General features: G+C 42.5%; 1 protein-coding gene across 1 annotated transcript in view; it reads left to right on the plus strand.

Moving 5' to 3' along the window:
* The first annotated feature begins 553 nt into the window (after positions 1-553).
* Positions 554-17,511, plus strand: part of cps1 (carbamoyl-phosphate synthase 1, mitochondrial) — an 84,738-nt gene continuing 67,780 nt past the window's right edge. Inside the window, exons 1-13 of the mRNA XM_071355214.1 lie at positions 554-861; positions 10,828-10,937; positions 11,162-11,306; positions 12,706-12,795; positions 13,128-13,184; positions 13,413-13,505; positions 13,624-13,713; positions 14,676-14,804; positions 15,192-15,298; positions 15,875-16,016; positions 16,322-16,399; positions 16,604-16,702; positions 17,234-17,329. Of these exons, the coding sequence (XP_071211315.1) occupies positions 742-861; positions 10,828-10,937; positions 11,162-11,306; positions 12,706-12,795; positions 13,128-13,184; positions 13,413-13,505; positions 13,624-13,713; positions 14,676-14,804; positions 15,192-15,298; positions 15,875-16,016; positions 16,322-16,399; positions 16,604-16,702; positions 17,234-17,329 (1,356 nt within the window). The 5' untranslated portion in view covers positions 554-741. The remainder of the gene's footprint in view (positions 862-10,827; positions 10,938-11,161; positions 11,307-12,705; positions 12,796-13,127; positions 13,185-13,412; positions 13,506-13,623; positions 13,714-14,675; positions 14,805-15,191; positions 15,299-15,874; positions 16,017-16,321; positions 16,400-16,603; positions 16,703-17,233; positions 17,330-17,511) is intronic.

Genomic DNA, 17,511 nt, shown 5'->3' on the forward strand with positions numbered 1-17,511 from the left:
GCCTACCCAGGCCAAATCCTTCTCTAACCCGTACGACGCTGGGCCAATTGTGCGTCACCCTATGATTTGACCTAACAAAACATGTATCAACCCCTACAAAAGTGTACATTAATTATAATCCACATAATAATGAATATTTCCTGTTGTTTCCTGAGTAATTTTCCGGCTGCCGTTGCAAACTGGCTCAAATTAAGATCAGCATCTGTAACCTAGACCCTATTATGGAACAAAAGGTGAAGTTAGTCATGTTACAGTGAACTGAGTTCACATGAAAGTAATTTTTTCCTTGGGGGTTTATGCATACTAGGAATATGTTGGAACGTAGTCGTAAAACAGCATGCTGTATATAATACAAATATTCTGTGACTGTGACATATGCATCATGCAACGCAAGCATGGTTGGTTCAACGCCAACAGCGCTGAATTTTTTACATTGTTTAATCCACCATGTTCACCGATTCGCAGCCAATCAAAATGTTGAGCGGAAAGAAACGCGCAGAAAAAAACAACGTGGCAGCCAATTGCAGCCAACCCACGTTGGTCGTCTGTTTGCATTCGGAGTTATCTGTCTGGAATCCTTTGGATGAGACACGCGGGCTGCTTGAGCCCAAATTCATTCATTTCAGTGGACCGCTCTTTCTCAATAGAAAAACTTTGACAACAACACATTCTGCACGGATTCATTTTTCCCTTGTAGGACAACACCTAACAGAGTCAGAATAAGTGAATTAAAGACCGAATATGACAAAAATATTGACAGCTTGCAACGTCGTCAAATCACTGAGGCAAGGATGGCTCGCAGCCAGAAGAAGCAGCAACCCTGCTTGTTTGAGGAGGTCTGCTAGGCTCTTCAGTGTTAAGGTAATACATTCGCCAGCTAGCTAACTAGCTATATTGCTTTTCTTTAATTCTAAAACGTTTTAATTGAGCAGTAGACAATTTACTTCTCCCAGCTTGCAATAGTTTGCGAAAGTTGTATGTCATTGACCATGCATTATAGCTAGCTAGGGATAAGCTAACATAAATTGTCATTCATTGTCAATAATAGCTAAAACAATTAATTGTCGAGGTAACTAACGTTAGCTAGCTAGCTAGCCCACTAATAAAGCATGCTCGAACTTGCTTCAGTCAGCTAAATGCAGTTGACAACAGGTCAACTTTCTCTTGCATTTGGAAAAGAAACACATGTCATGGAAACAGTCGTGTTCTTGTGTTGCAGTGGGGCCAATAACATTAATGGATGAATATGGTGGCCAATCCCCGTGTGGTGTTGCGTCATGTTAATTTACTAGTTTGGGGTGCAGTTTGGCAAATCTGGCTAAACAAAGATATTGCTCAACATTGCAGGATTACGCAATGCAATATATTTCCATCAACTTTATTAGCATAACATGAATTGCCATTTTGTGATTTTTATAAATATGTGTAGGATACGGTATTGGGCTTTAACACCACACACACACACACACACACACACACACACACACACACACACACACACACACACACACACACACACACACACACACACACACACACACTGGATAATCCTAGGCTAGGCCATGAAAAATAGAACAAGAGAATAGTCTACCTCAGCATTCACTACTGACCAGGAGAATATGGCCCCTCATTGAGTGGGTCAGGGGCTGGTGGTAGATAGCTACCACTAGTTTCCTTTGTTAACGATGAATTAGGCTAAGCCTTCTCTCCATACCGATTTAAGATAGCATGTTATTGTCTGTCTAAACAGAAATGTTCCTTGCATCGTAAAAACACCTCATACAAACAGTAAGGATTACCTACAGTGCATTCGGAAAGTATTCAGGCCCCTTAACTTTTTCTACATTTTGTTACGTTACAGCCGTTTTCTAAAATTGATTAAATTATTTTTTCCCCTCATCAATCTACACACAAGCTATCCCATAAAGACAAAGAAAAAATAGGTTTTTAGAAATGTTAGATAAAAAAAAAAATCCTTTGAAATTGAGCACAGGTCCATCCTATTTCCATTGATCATTCTTGAAATGTTTCTACAACTTGATTGGAGTCCACCTGTGGTAAATTCAATTGATTGGCCATGATATGGAAAGGCACACACCTGTCTATATAGGGTCCCACGGTTGACAGTGCATGTCAGAGCAAAAACCAAGCCATGAAGTCAAAGGAATTGACCATAGAGCTCCGAGACAGGATTGTATCGAGGCACAGCTCTGGGGAAGGGTACCAAAAAAATTTTGAGCATTGAAGGTGCCCAAGAACACAGTGGCCTCCGTCATTCTTAAATGGGAAAATGTTTGAAACCACGAAGACTCTTCCTAGAGCTGGCCGCCCCCAGCCAAACTGAGCAATCGGGGAGGTGACCAAGAACCCGATGGTCACTCTGACAGAGCTACAGTGTTCCTCTGTGGAGATGGGAGAACCTTCCAGGACAACCATCTCTTGAGCACTCCACCGATCAGACCTTTATGGAAGCCACTCCTCAGCAAAAGGCACGACAGCCGCTTGGAGTTTGCCAAAAGGCACCTAAATTACTCTGACCATGAGAAACAAGATTCTCTGGTCTGATGAAACCAAGATTTGACTCTTTGGCCTGAATGCCAAGCGTCACATCTGGAGGAAACCTGGCACCATCCCTACGGTGAAGCATGGTGGTGGCAGCATTATGCTGTGAGGATGTTTTTAATCGGTAGGGAATGGAAGACTAGTATTGATCGAGGGAAAGATGAACGGAGAAAAGTACAGAGAGATCCTTGATGAAAACCTGCTCCAGAGCGCTCAGGACCTCAGACTGGGGCGAGGTTCACCTTCCAACAGGACAATGACCCTAAGCACACAGTCAAGACAACGCAGGAGTGGCTTCGGGGACAAGCCTCTGAATGTTCTTGAGTGACCTAGCCATAGCCCGGACTTAAACCCTATCCAACATCTCTGGTGAGACCTGAAAATAGCTGTACAGCTACACTCCCCATCCAATGTGACAGAGCTTGAGAGGATCTGCAGAGAAGAATGGGAGATACTCCCCAAATACAGGTGTGCCAAGCTTGTAGCGTCATACCCACGAAGACTCGAGGCTGTAATTGCTGCCAAAGATGCTTCAACAAAGTACTGAGTAAAGGTTCTGAATAAGGGGTGCACAATATATCGGTGAACATATCGGAATCGGCCGATATTAGCTAAAAATGCCAACATCGGTATCGGCCCGATGTCTAGTTTAACGCCGATGTGCAGAACCGATGTCAAAGCTGACGTGCATACCTATATGACGCCACGTAAAATGTTGCACTACACGTGCAACACAGCGTTCCTAACCTAGCCCACAATGTCTGCTGTGTGGATGAGCAGATAACAAGTCGAGCAGTCATTTGAAAGAGTAAGAACATTTCAGCGAGACAACTCAAAAGGCGAAATCCATTAACGCCAAGATAATGGAATTCATTGCACGATGTTGGCTTTTGCGACTGGTCGAGCACCGGTACACACTACCAAGTGCGCTATGTTTCAGATGTTGCCCTACCGGAGTTACACAGTAATAGCGTCACTGCTATTAGCTTCACGACATACTATGGAACGCTGTTTGGGTCTTTGCGTGTCAAAAAAGATACATGTCAAATTCGCTTTTAATTTGACATGTCAAATAACACAGTTCTATTATAGAATGTTGTTCTGAATTTGCACGTGCAAGCAAAGAGCCACCACTACTATCAGTAGCACTGTCATAGCTGTACAAAAAAGTCTGCAAACAAGCAAACACCGGCCACGAACGATGTGTTTACAATACCGCGTTGGTAATAAAGCATTATTTGTTCGACCGCAACTGCTGTGGTGGCTAGCTAGCTTTAGTTTGGTACATAGCTAGCACCAATACAACCAGCCTGAAAACAATGACCAGTAGAAAGTGCAGTCATTTTCGTTATTCTTAGTAATGATTTGGAATCCTTGTGAGTAAGTATTAGCTAGGTAGCCACTTGTTGTTCGCCTATTGAAATTGAACTTCAGTTCATGAAAATAAATAGCAAGCCAGCTACTTAACCCTGTTGTCCGAAGCTTAAATTATAAGCAGCCAGCTAGCTTCCTCTGGCTAGTGAGGCTCAACCGGACCGGGTTATGTGCTGTGAAGCTAGCCACAATAAGGATTAGGCACAATAGTGGAATTTGCATGTTGCCTTCAAAATAGAAGTACCTCTTTCAAAGTGATGCAGAAGGTTGGTGGAATCATGCCATATTTAGACTAGATAATGTTAAACAGGGTTGCAATGAATTGGGGGTATCAGTCTACTCGGTGACACCCACAGAACACAACTGTGAAGAGTTTACGCAAATATTAGCATTGTAGCTCTTATCGCGGGACTGTGACTGTGAAATCACCTCCCCAGTCATCCTATTGTGTGTATTGACTAGAGGTCGACCGATTAATCGGTATGGCCGATTAATTAGGGCCAATTTCAAGTTTTCATAACAATCGGTAATCGGCCTTTTTGGTTGCTGATTATGGCTGATTACATTGCAATCCACGAGGAGACTGTGTGGCAGGCTGACCACCTGTTACGCGAGTGCAGTATCAAAAGGACCTGTGGCTGCAAGGAGCCAAGGTAAGTTGCTAGCTAACATTAAACTTATCTCATAAAAAACAATAAATCTTAACATAATCACTAGTTAACTACACATGGTTGATATTACTAGGTGAACTAGTTTATGTTAGCATATGTTAGCATATTAGCATATGTTCTCATGTTCTGAGCAAGGAACTTAAATGTTAGCTTTTTTACATGGCACATATTGGACTTGTACTTTCTTCTCCAACACTGTGTTTTTGCATTATTTTAAACCAAATTTAACACGTTTCATTATTTATTTAATATAGATTTTATTTATGTATTATATTAAGTTAAAATAAATGTGTGCATTGTTAATTCAGTATTGTTGTAATTGTCATTATTACATATATAAAAATCGTCCGATTTAATCGGTATCGGCTTTTTTTTGGGTCCTTCAATAATCGGTATCGGCATTGAAAAATTATAATCGGTCGACCTCTAATCCGGATTATTTACATTGACCCCCCCTTGATTTTACACTGCTGCTACTCGCTGTTTATTATCTATGCTGTGATAACGTGCGTCTCGGTGAGAGGTGTAGGAGTCAGGCGCAGGAGAGCAGGGATGTCTGAGAAGCGTGTTTAATCATATAGTCCACCAATACAAAAATGGCACAGACGAAAATCCCAAAACTACGCTCACGATACTCAGCAACTCGTGCAAACGCACGGAGGAATAAACACAGTTCCGACACTTTACATACACGTGCGTCAATCGTGAACACAACAAACATAAAAATACAATTGAGCGCAATACACACAAGTCTAATCCCGCACGAACTAAGGCAGGAAACAGGTACCCTATATACACGCAATTGAAACCAGGTGTGAAAAGAATCACAGACAAAACAAACAGAAAAGGAAAAAGGCATTGGTGGCAGCTAGTAAACCGGCGACGCCGAGCGCCGCCCGAACAGGGAGAGGAGTTACCTTCGGTAGAAGTCGTGACATATGCATAGTCACTTTACCTCTACCTACATGTACAAATTACCTTGACTAACTTGTACTCCCGCACATTAACATGTGTACCGGTACCACCTGTATATAGTCTCGTTATTGTTAGTTTTTATATATATTTGTTTTACTTTAGGCTATCTAGTAAATGTTTTCTTAACTCTTTCTTTAACTGCGTTGTTGGTTAAGAGCTTGTAAGTATTTCACGGTAAGTCTACACCTGTTGTATTCGGCACGTGACAAAATATTTGCTTTGAATATGAATATCATTGTAAAGCACAATCTCTCCCCTTTCCAGCAAAATCAATGATGAGACCTTCACGCTGCCCATCTCTGCATGATTGAGAAAGGCAATGGAGCTCCACCGGGTCTTTTTTTAAATGGCGAAGGGGGAAGCGAAGGCTAGTGAGTGATAGTGAAAGTGGAAGATATGTCGTGTTGGGAAACTGCTTTTTTTTACCTGATTTGTCCAATTTATCACTTCTAAAATGTAAATAGAACTCTATGAAGAGTTTTTATATAATGTCTCATTACATACCTATTTGATGGTTTTTGTTGAATTTGAATTGGGGTTTTAGGGCGGCGCTAAAGTTATCTTCAACAAGTAAACTTCGGCTGTCACGGCTTTTGACTCATGATGGCTCGAAGTGATTATGCAAAAATTAACTATTGATTAAATTAAATGATGATTGATGAACTTAGAAGTAATTTACACTTACTATTGATTATTTATTGGTAAATAAATACAGTTAAATATACAAGTTACACAAAGTAGGGAACTTTATTTTCAGAGATATGAAGGAATATAATGTTACTTTATATAATGTTAATGAACAAAGCATGAGAATGATTAGGGTTAATACTATAATTTCCAATAGCACAAGATACAGTTGAAGTCAGAAGTTTATATACACCTTAGGCAAATGCATTTAAACTCAGTTTTTCACAATTCCTGACATTTAATCCTAGTAAAAATGCCCTGTCTTAGGTCAGTTAGGATCACCACTTTATTTTAAGAATGTGAAATGTCAGAATAATAGTAGAGAGAATTATTTATTTCAGCTTTTATTTCTTTCATCACATTCCCAGTGGGTCAGATGTTTACATACACTCAATTAGTTTTTGGTAGCATTGCCTTTACATTGTTTAACTTGGGTCAAGCGTTTCGGGTAGCCTTCCACAAGCTTCCCACAATAAGTTGGGTGATTCCTCCTGACAGAGCTGGTGTAACTGAGTCAGGTTTGTAGGCCGCCTTGTTCGCACACCCTTTTTCAGTTCTGCCCACACATTTTCTATGGGATTGAGGTCAGGGCTTTGTGATGGCCACTCCAATACCTTGACTTTGTTGTCTCTAAGCCATTTTGCCACAACTTTGGAAGTATGCTTGGGGTCATTGTCCATTTGGAAGTCCCTTTTGGGACCAAGGTTTAACTTCCTGACTGATGTTTTGAGATGTTGCTTCAATATATCCACATAATTTTCCTACCTCATGATGTCATCTATTTTGTGAAGTGCACCAGTCCCTTCTGCAGCAAAGCAGCCCCACAACATGATTCTTCCACCCCCGTGCTTCAGGGTTGGAATGAGGTACACCTCCAATTGACTCAAATGATGTCAACTAGCCTATCAGAAGCTTCTAAAGCCATGACATAATTTTCTGAAATTTTCCAAGCTGTTTAAAGGCACAGTCAACTTAGTGTATGTAAACTTCTGACCCCCTGGAATTGTGAGAATGTGAGTTATAAGTGAAATAATCTGTATGTAAACAATTGTTCGAAAAATGACTTGTGTCATGCACAAAGCAGATGTCCTAACCGACTTGCCAAAACTATAGTTTGTTAACAAGAAATCACTCCATCATACACACTGAGTGTACATGAACATCTGCTCTTTCCATGAAATATGCAATAACCTTATGTTGGATTACATGGAAATGATATCCATATTTGTGAGTCCATTTCCTTGGCACCATCTTAATAAATTATGTTGCATGAACAAAACAAAAAAACTAATTTAATTGTATTATGACAGGAGATGTCTGGGAAGGGAAAGGCCCAACGAGCCCAAGAAACAGCACTGCTACACCCCTGAACAGCTACAGGTTCCTTACGAGGAGGTGAAGGCCTGGGAGCAGCCGGAGGGAGGTGGCTCATGCCTCCTGTCAGTACCTGTTTACAGGGTAGCCAATTGTCCAAAAACATTCCACATAGTCCCACAACTATTGCAGTTGGGTAACATGCCTTTTGGGAATCCAGTTAATTTTCTTCACCTGTGCACAATCAAGAGCAGAAAGAGAGGCATGCAGGAATGTGGCATCTCAAATTTGGGTTTGAGCATGTCATTTGCAAACAAGTTTAATAGATAGCACCCTTTGAGATTTTAGGACATGCGTTATTGAGATTTCACAATTATTGAACACACAGCTCTCGTGAATAGGTTGGCACAGCAAAGGTATTTCAAAACGTTAACACAGCAAACGCGAGAGCAAAAAATAAAATATCTTTGTCAGCAGGTGACGGGTTTGCTTGTTTAAATGCAGATCAGAGGTTGGCGCAGTGGTATTCTTTTTAAGATTCTGCACATCAGTCTTATGCAATTCATTATTGATTAATTCAGTGTTTGTAATTGATGACCACATTGCTATTAGCACACTACTCATGACAAATTTTATTTTTTATTTTTATTTGACCTTTATTTAACTAGTCAAGTCAGTTAAGATCAAGTTATTATGTTCAATGACGGCCTAGGAACAGTGGGTTAACTGCCTTTTTTAGAGGCAGAACGACAGATTTTTACCTTGTCAGCTCGGGTATTTGATCTTGCAACCTTTCGGTTACTAGTCCATCGCTCCAACCACTAGGCTACCTGCCACCCCTGAACAAGGCAATAATGGAATATTAGCCATAATAATATTAATACTAATGCTCATTTAAATGAAAGTCATGAATAATGAAGGTTTGTGCACCGTTTTATGGTTAAGCATGTTTTTAATCTGGGAGAGAAGCACCACCCCTGGTGGAAAGACGCTGTACGGCACACAATGAGCGTCAGAGGGGTCAGTTTCTTTCATATTTCCTCTAATACTATTGGTCCATTACCATGTCAATCAACGCTTCAATGGAAACGTAGTTTACACCCCAGATTTTGATGCCAACACAGTCGCTACAGTCCCATTTAGTTTTCATTGCAGCCTTGTTTTGAATGCTGCGGTTACGCGGCTGATGATTACTAAAAATGCCAACATCGGCATCGGCCGATGTCTAGTTTAACGCTGATGTGCAAAACCGATGACTAAGCTGATGTGCATAGATGACGTATTGACGCCACGAAAAATACATCACTACACAGAACAAAAGCAGAAAAATACTAAGCGCACACTTCCAACAATTTAACAAGTTCAAGTCGAGCAGTCATTTGAAAGAGTAAGAATTTCAGTGAGACAACTCAAAGGTGAAATCCATTAACGCCAAGATAATGGAATTCATTGCCCTTGACAATCAACCGTTCTCTGTCGTGGATGATGTTGGCTTTCGCCATATGGTCGAGCACCGGTACACACTACCAAGTAGGCACTATTTTTCAGATGTTGCCCTACCGGAGTTACACAGTATTGTTGAAACACATCCATGCTCTACTTGCTATGGGGGTCACTGCTATTAGCTTCACGACTGACATTTGGACCAGCGATGTCAGCCCCATAAGCATGCTGAGTCTGACAGCACAGTGGGTCGAGGATTTCATACTGAGGAAAGCCGTATTGCATGCTCAAGAATGTACTGGTTCTCATACCACTGCTGCCATTTCAATGGCATTTGAGAACATGTTTGAAACTTGGAAACATGAACACAATCCTAGCGCCATTCGAACAATTGACTCGAGAAATAAGCTAATCAAGTGCATCTGCAGAAGATGTGATACCCTCTGTCATGTAATTGAAACGCCAGCTCAACAAAACTGCCAACACAGACCGTGGGGTTAAAACTTACAAAAGTACTTGAGGCTGTGAACAAGCGATTCGGTGTCATTTGAGCCTCTTTACTGTGTCGCCACCATGCTCGATGCTAGGTACAAGGACCGCTACTTCGATGCAGACAAGAAACAGGGTTTACGTGAAATGTTACAGACACAGCTGGACAAGATGGAAACAGACACAGTGACAGTGCGCACCGAGGACGAGAGGCCACGGACAGACAGAGCTGAAACTTCACTGCTTGACATGTATGATGAAATCCTGGTTGAGAATGAAATGACTGAACAAATGAACAACGAAACAGCACAGCAAGTAAGTGAAAGAACTAGGGTTTGATGACGTTTTACTGGTAATGAGGACATACGTAAATTCAAACAAAATAACTTTTTGGTCAGTAGGCAAGTCAATTAAAAAGAAATTCTTATTTACAATGACGACCTACTCTGGCCAAACCCGGAGGACGCTTGGCCAATTCTGCGCCGCTCTATGGGACTCCCAATCATGGCCGGATGTGATACAGCCTGGATTCGAACCAGGAACTGTAGTGACGCCTCTTGCACTGAGATGTGGTGCCTTAGACTGCTGCGTCCGTGTGTGTGTGTGTGTTAACTATTTAACTGTACTAGTTTTTATATCAGGTATCGGTATGTTTTGTTTTTTTGGCAAGGAAAATATCGGATATCGGTATCGGCCAAAAATCTAATATCGGTGCATCCCTAGTACGGAACACTGTTAGGTACCAGTAACATAACACAATTTGGAAAGAGTCAAGGGGTCTGAACACTTTCTGAATGCACTGTGTAGCCTGTCTCAGTGGCCTTGTGATTAAAGTGCCCACCCTAAGGTTGGGAGTTTGATCTGAAGCGTCTCTGCTTGAGACTCAGCATTAAAGAGATAGACGGGGGGTAAGGCCCTGCGATAAACTACTGTCCTGTCCAGGGGGTGTACTTGTAATTAGCCTCCTGCTCCTATGAGCTGTTCCAGCTAGCACAAACCAAGGCTTGTGCAAGGCTGGCTACTTTTTTACTATAGCCTATTGAATTATTAACAAAGGGTCATTGTAATATAAAAAGGTGCCACTGCCATATAATAGGTCTGTGAATGTACCGTAGTAGTTTTCCCACCACGTTCTTGTATTTACACAGTAGCCCAGTTACCAGTCCAACTCTTGGATGTGTTCTGTACTGTGTAGGCTAACGTGAAGAGTAATTTACCAACGATTTCCAACGGTTGAGTATAATGCTATGTCTTCTTTTTCTTCATCCTTGTCCCTCTCCTACTGCTCCTCCTCCTTCACCTCCTCTCCCAGGCCCAGATAGCCCACCTGGTCCTGGAGGATGGTACCCGGATGAAGGGCTTCTCCTTTGGGGATGAACGCTCTGCTGCTGGGGAGCTGGTCTTCAACACTGGCCTGGTGGGGTAAGAGATCAGTCTTGTCTAAATCACCATTAACAGTCAGTCATCATCATTGCTAAAGTGCATGGATCACAGTATGTTTACATTGTGGGGATACAATTTTGTCCTAACCAGGGGACAGGTAAGCAGTTTTTCCAACTCCTATGGTCACTCTCATACCAAACATGACAACAACCAGCACAAATAGGTTACCTATGTGTATCTATAATAACTACACATTTCTAAAGGTACCCAGAGGCTTTGACTGACCCCAGCTACAGAGGTCAGATCCTGACCCTGACCTACCCCATAGTGGGGAACTACGGCGTTCCAAACACTCAGGAGCTGGATGAGCTGGGCCTGAGGAGGAACATCGAGTCAGACCGTATACAGGTGGGTCTGTTATGTTATCGTGTGTGTGTGTGTGTGTGTGTGTGTGTGTGTGTGTGTGTGTGTGTGTGTGTGTGTGTGTGTGTGTGTGTGTGTGTGTGTGTGTGTGTGTGTGTGTGTGTGTGTGTGTGTGTGTGTGTGTGTGTGAGCATGTCTGTGTTAGTGATGTGCGGGTTGACTCATAACCCGCAGTCCCAGTGGGTATATCCGCGGGCGGATGGGTTTAGGGTCATGAAATATTGTGTGTATGAAGGGCGGGTGGGTGGCGGGCAGGTTCAATAAAGAGAAAACAATGCATCAAAAAAGATCAGAAATGTATAATTCTGGGCCTCCCGAGTGGCGCAGCGGTCTGTGTCACAGCTGGCCGTGACCAGGAGACCCATGAGGCAGCGCACAATTGGCCAAGCGTTTTCCGGGTTTGGGGAGGGTTTGGCCGGCTGGGATGTCCTTGTCCCATCGCGCTCTAGCGACTCCTTGTGGCGGGCTGGGCACATGCATGCTGACTTCGGTCACCAGCAGTACAGTGTTTCCTCCAACACATTAGTACGGCTGGCTTCCGGGTTAAGCGAGCAGTGTGTCAAGAAGCAGTGAAGAAGCAGCTTGGCGGGTTGTGTTTCAGAGGACGCATGGCTTTCGACTTTCGCCTCTCTCGAGTCCGTACGGGAGTTGCAGCGATGGGACAAGATTGTAACTACCAATTGGATGTCACAAAATTGGGGAGATAAAGGGGTACAAAAGTACAAAATGAAACAAAAATAAATAAATTAATGTATAATTCTGGGGCCTCCCGAGTGGCGCAGTGGTCTAAGGCACTGCATTGCAGTGCTGATGCACCACTACAGCCGGGAGCCCCACAATTGGCCCAGTGTTGTCTGGGTTAGGGGAGAGTTCGGGGGATTTCATTGGCTCATCTCGCTCTAGTGACTCCTTGTCGGGCTGACCGCCTGCAAGCCGATACATTGGTTTGGCTCGCTTCCGGGTTAAGCGAGCGGTGTGTTAAGAAGCAGCGAGGCTTGGCAAAAATGCACACCAAATGCTTTTGGGAATTTGGGCAGAAACAGTTAACGTTGATCCACTGAGGCAAAAAGGACAATGTCAGAGTTTAATTCAATAAGAGAAAAGCTGCGAAATGGAGAGTTGAAATAAATAGGAGGGCCAGAATAGTAGCCTAATGTTTGGGAAAGATGTGGTAAAAGAGCAGTGTTATGTTATGCTATGTTTTAAAGTTGACAGCTCCTTTGCTTCGCTGTTAGTCAAGTCAATCTTTTAGGGTATTTAAAGTGCATATTACAAGGTCTCATACTCTTTACAGAGGAAATAAATAATAGCTTTATTAGGTCGATAACTCAAGTGTTTGGTTTGTGTTGTGACTCATGTTGGGTTTGTGTTGTGATTTCTGTAGGTATCTGGACTCTTGGTGCAGGATTACAGTCATGAGTACAGCCACTGGAACTCTGTCAAGTCCCTGGGACAGTGGCTACAGGAGGAGAAGGTAGTAGAGACAGCATTACAGTCCTTCACGCCGTCTAACATAGTCAACATAACATAAGTCCCCAGCGTTACAGTTCTCATTAGTGGTGGGTCCGCCCTCAAAAAGGAGATTTTCTTTTTATTAATTGAGAAATAAAATAACTTTTTGGAGTGCAGACCCACTACTAATGAATTTGATGTTTTACTTTTGGCTAATGCACCAGTTCTGATTACAGTGGTTTAAGGAACCTCTTGAAAACATGGCACTTCGACTCATTCTCTAACAGCTCTAAGTCTTACTTCAATTTTAATGTTGTCAAATGGCAATTAGTATTTTCTCATATTATTTGAAAGGTCCCTGCATTGTTTGGAGTGGATACTAGGATGCTGACCAAGATCATCAGAGACAAGGTAAAAGTGTTTTTACTGTAAACCTTGTCAAAGCCAGAAATGGCCTATAGGGCAGGATCTCCTGTCTATGTAGCTTGAGGCAGATTGATGTACAAGTACACACCCTGGACAGGAAGCTAGTCTTGTTACTGCTTTACTCTGATTGTATTTAAAGAAACATGACTATTTGTCCTCTTGAAGAAAAAAGCTGTTTTTGACAGAAAATGTGTCTCTTTATTATGTGACCAGGGTACAGTGTTGGGGAAGATAGAGTTTGAGGGCCATCCAGTAGAGATATCAGACCCTAACCAGCAGAACATTGTAGCAGAAGTCTCAACAAAGGTACGTTCTGACTGCTATACGATCAAGTGTATGCTGTTATTATGGATATGATTCTGCTGCAAAACATATTCCCCCTGTTGATGATGATGATATCCTTTCATTGTTCTTGTATATCCAGGAGACCAGAGTGTTTGGGAAAGGTAACCCCATCAAAGTGGTTGCTGTTGACTGTGGCATCAAACACAACATCATCAGGCTGCTTGTTAAGGTGAGAAAGGGAGACTAGAGGAGAAAGTTCACCATTGATCACTGACCTCATCTCTTCTGGTCCGTAGGTGATACAACTTAGACTACAGTAGGGCTGTCCCAACTAAAATAAATCTTGGTTGACTGAAAGTGGTCTGTTCTTTCGACCAATAGATTGGTCAACATTTTTAAACGTGTATTTTTCCGTATATAGACACATTGTGTTTTAATAAAATAAACTATATGCATTGAGCTTGTCCGATGCTTAAACCTTACGCTTTGATGAAATAAGACAAATGCCTCAAGAGGGCACCAGAGATCTAGATAATCTCCCCCCGCTCCTGCTGGCTTTCACAGATTCTGCCATTACTCTCCTGAAGTTGCCGGTAATAGGCTACAAGAGGAGCCTGCAGCCTTTCTCATGTGGAATGCCAGGTTGTCTTACAATTTCTACCGATCTGCCTGCCAGTTCTGGTTTTCATATGCACATTTTTGTGAAACAGTTTCATTTAATTTATAATAACTTCTCTATATCAGAGTTGCAAAGATAAAGCCATATCTCAGACTGGCCAATAAAATTAATAGATTAAGATGGGCAAAAGAACACAGACACTGGACAGGGGAACTCTGCCTAGAAAGCAAGCATCCTCTTCACTGTAGACGTTGAGACGGGTGTTTTGCGGATACTATTTAACATTTCTAAGTGACCCCAAACTTTTGAACGGTAGTGTGTGTATATATATATATTTGTTACTGCTCGACTAAAACAATCTCGGTCGACCAGCAGCCTAACGACCAAACAATCAACGAGTCGACTAATTGGGTTCAGCCCTAGACTACAGTATGACCCTGTGGGTTTGAGTGTGAAATAAAGAATGAAAGATGTTATTTTAGAGTACCATAAATACAGACCCTGGGGTAGTCACTAACAGCAGCATGAATAGAATTGATGATAATAAGTGTCTCTCTGTCTGTATGCTGTAGCGTGGTGCTGAGGTCCATCTGGTGCCCTGGAACCAGGACCTGATGAGTCTGGAGTACGATGGCCTGTTCATCTCCAACGGCCCTGGGGATCCCTCTCTGGCAGGAGACCTCATACAGAACGTCCGCAAGGTAACATTACCAGCTGCCCATTGCACTACAGAGGGAAGAGAATTAGATGAAGAGAACAGTTTACAAAGGACTTATAAAACCATTTAGGTGTGAAGTGTTACCATGATAAAAGATGTTAGCATTGCCAGATGGAATTTCATCCAAAACATCCTCAAGGTACCAGCTGCCCATTGGACTACAGAGCAACGTTTGTGTTGTGATTGCTCAAAATACATCTGAGTCATACTTTATTAGCGAGTGCTTGCCGCCTTTTGATTTCTTGTAAACTAATTGTTGTAAACTAGTTTGAAAGTGGTTTCATACGACTACATTATTCTCATTATTGCTCTCCCTCTGGTCTATTCCCCTTCATCCTACCACCTCCCTGGCTGTGTTGTTCATCCCTAGGTCCTGGAGAGTGACCGGCCACAGCCTGTCTTTGGTATCTGTATGGGCAACCAGATCACAGCACTGGCTGCAGGGGCCCAGTCCTACAAACTGCCCATGGGTAACAGGTAAACTACACATGCATTGCAGGTAGGGCTGTTGCAGTGACCGTATTACCGAGTCATTAGTTATGACCGCATTAAAATTCCATGTGACCGTTGAGTCAGTGTTCTCCTCTGACTCAACGGACATGTGTTGGTCGTACCCAACAACCATCATGTCGCTAATGGCCTGATACTGAGGGCTCTATTGTCCCTATAACCCAGGGATGGGCAACTGGTGGCCTGCGGCCCATCTTTTGAAGGCCCCCTGATCAATTCCATGACCACCGCAGCCCTAATTTCAGGACACGTATTAGTGTCCTTCTTGCCAGCTGATTCTTTCATCATTAGGGTCTTGCTCTGTTGAAGTTAACCCTCTACCTTAGGGGAATTGAAGAGATATTAGAACTCTATAGGCTGATTTCCTGGACCTAGATTAAGACTAATTCTGGACTAAAAAGCACTTTCAATGGAGATACTCTATTTAGCATTATTTTTAGTGTAGGAGTAGATTTCATCTTGGTCTGGGAAACTGGCCCTCTAAGTCTGTGGCTACTAAGATGTAACTACATATAATTTGTAATTATGTTTATTGTTCTCCAGAGGTCAGAACCAGCCTGTACTCAACGTGATGACGGGCCAGGCCTTCATCACAGCCCAGAACCACGGTTACGGCATTGACAGCACCTCTCTACCACCTGGATGGAGCCCGCTGTTTGTTAACGCCAACGACGGAACCAACGAAGTCTGCTTTGTGTTCTTAATTACTTACTTAGGGGGCCCATCACTCTTCAGGGAGCATAGGCCACTGACGACACAAAACGCACTCTTGGGTTTTGTGATAGCTACAGCATGATTGTTTTGAATGATTAGGTTCAGTTGTATTTATTTGTCTTAGCTCCGTACTCTCTTGAAAACAAACATTGTTACCGAATGGATGGACTATACTGGTTAAAGAAAGATGAAGTGAACTTCTACCTAAGTTTATAGCTATGTTTGTTTTACAACAAACTTAGTCATTCAAAACTTTATCTTCTTGTTGTGTCCCAGGGCATCATGCACGACACCAAGCCAGTCTTCACGGCTCAGTTCCACCCAGAAGCTAAAGGAGGACCTACAGACACTGAGGTAAAGCTGCTCTACAAACGGATACAATTAAACTATTGATCACTGCAAAACACCACTGCATCCATTATAAGTCCCTGTTGTGCCTTGGCTAGTTAAGTACACAGGAAATAATTTTTCCTGCGGAGGATGGACAGTCCACAGTAGAATTCAGACAAAACTATCCTTTCTGTGATTCATAGTTAATTTTCACTGTCTTTTTTGCAGTTCCTATTTGATGCGTTCATATCCCTGATAAAGAATGGGAAGGAGGCCAACATTGTGTCAGTCATGCCCAAGAAGCCTGCTATCCCACCTAGGACTCAGGTAAGATACTAACTAATGAAAGAAATCATTCTACTTCATCAAGATAGAGGGCCAAAAATCTGTATGCATTTTTCATGTGCGATTCTACTTTGTGGCTCAGTTGGTAAGAGCATGGCGCTTGAAACGCCAGGGTCATAGGTGAGGGACGGCTCATAATAATGGCTGGAACGGAGCAAGTGGAAACCATGTATTTGATAGCATTCCACTGATTCCGTTCCACTATTACCATAAACGCATCCTCCCCAATTAAGGGTGATGTACAGTATATAAACATACTAACATGTATGTACTAATACTCAGTGCTTGACTTGGACTGAAATAGGTGCCATTAATCATTTTGAAGTGCGGGTACTGTTTATATTTAGGTGCAGGAGCTCCACAATACTTTTGAGCTAATATTTTATAAGAGGTGCAGGAACTCAAGCAGTAGAACATTTGAGGTGTCCGTACTCCGCTCCGGTGAGCTCCTGCCCAAGTCAAGCGCTGCAAATACTGTATTATTGATGTGTCCTTGTGTTTTTCTTAATGCAGGTTTCCAAGGTGCTGGTGCTGGGGTCTGGAGGTCTGTCCATTGGTCAGGCTGGGGAGTTTGACTACTCTGGATCACAGGCCGTCAAAGCCATGAAGGTGAGAGGGCCTAGGCGAGCCAGTCAGGAGTGGCTGAACCAGATCCGATCAAGATTGTCCAAAAGTTACAAAAAATAAAATAGTTACTTACAACAAACAAAGAAGCAGAAGCTCACATGTGCATTCGGGAAGTATTCAGACCCCTTGACTTTTCCAAATTTTGTTTTGTTACAGCCGTATTC

Source organism: Salvelinus alpinus, chromosome 20, assembly GCF_045679555.1.
Source record: "Salvelinus alpinus chromosome 20, SLU_Salpinus.1, whole genome shotgun sequence".
Taxonomy (NCBI): Eukaryota; Metazoa; Chordata; class Actinopteri; order Salmoniformes; family Salmonidae; genus Salvelinus; species Salvelinus alpinus.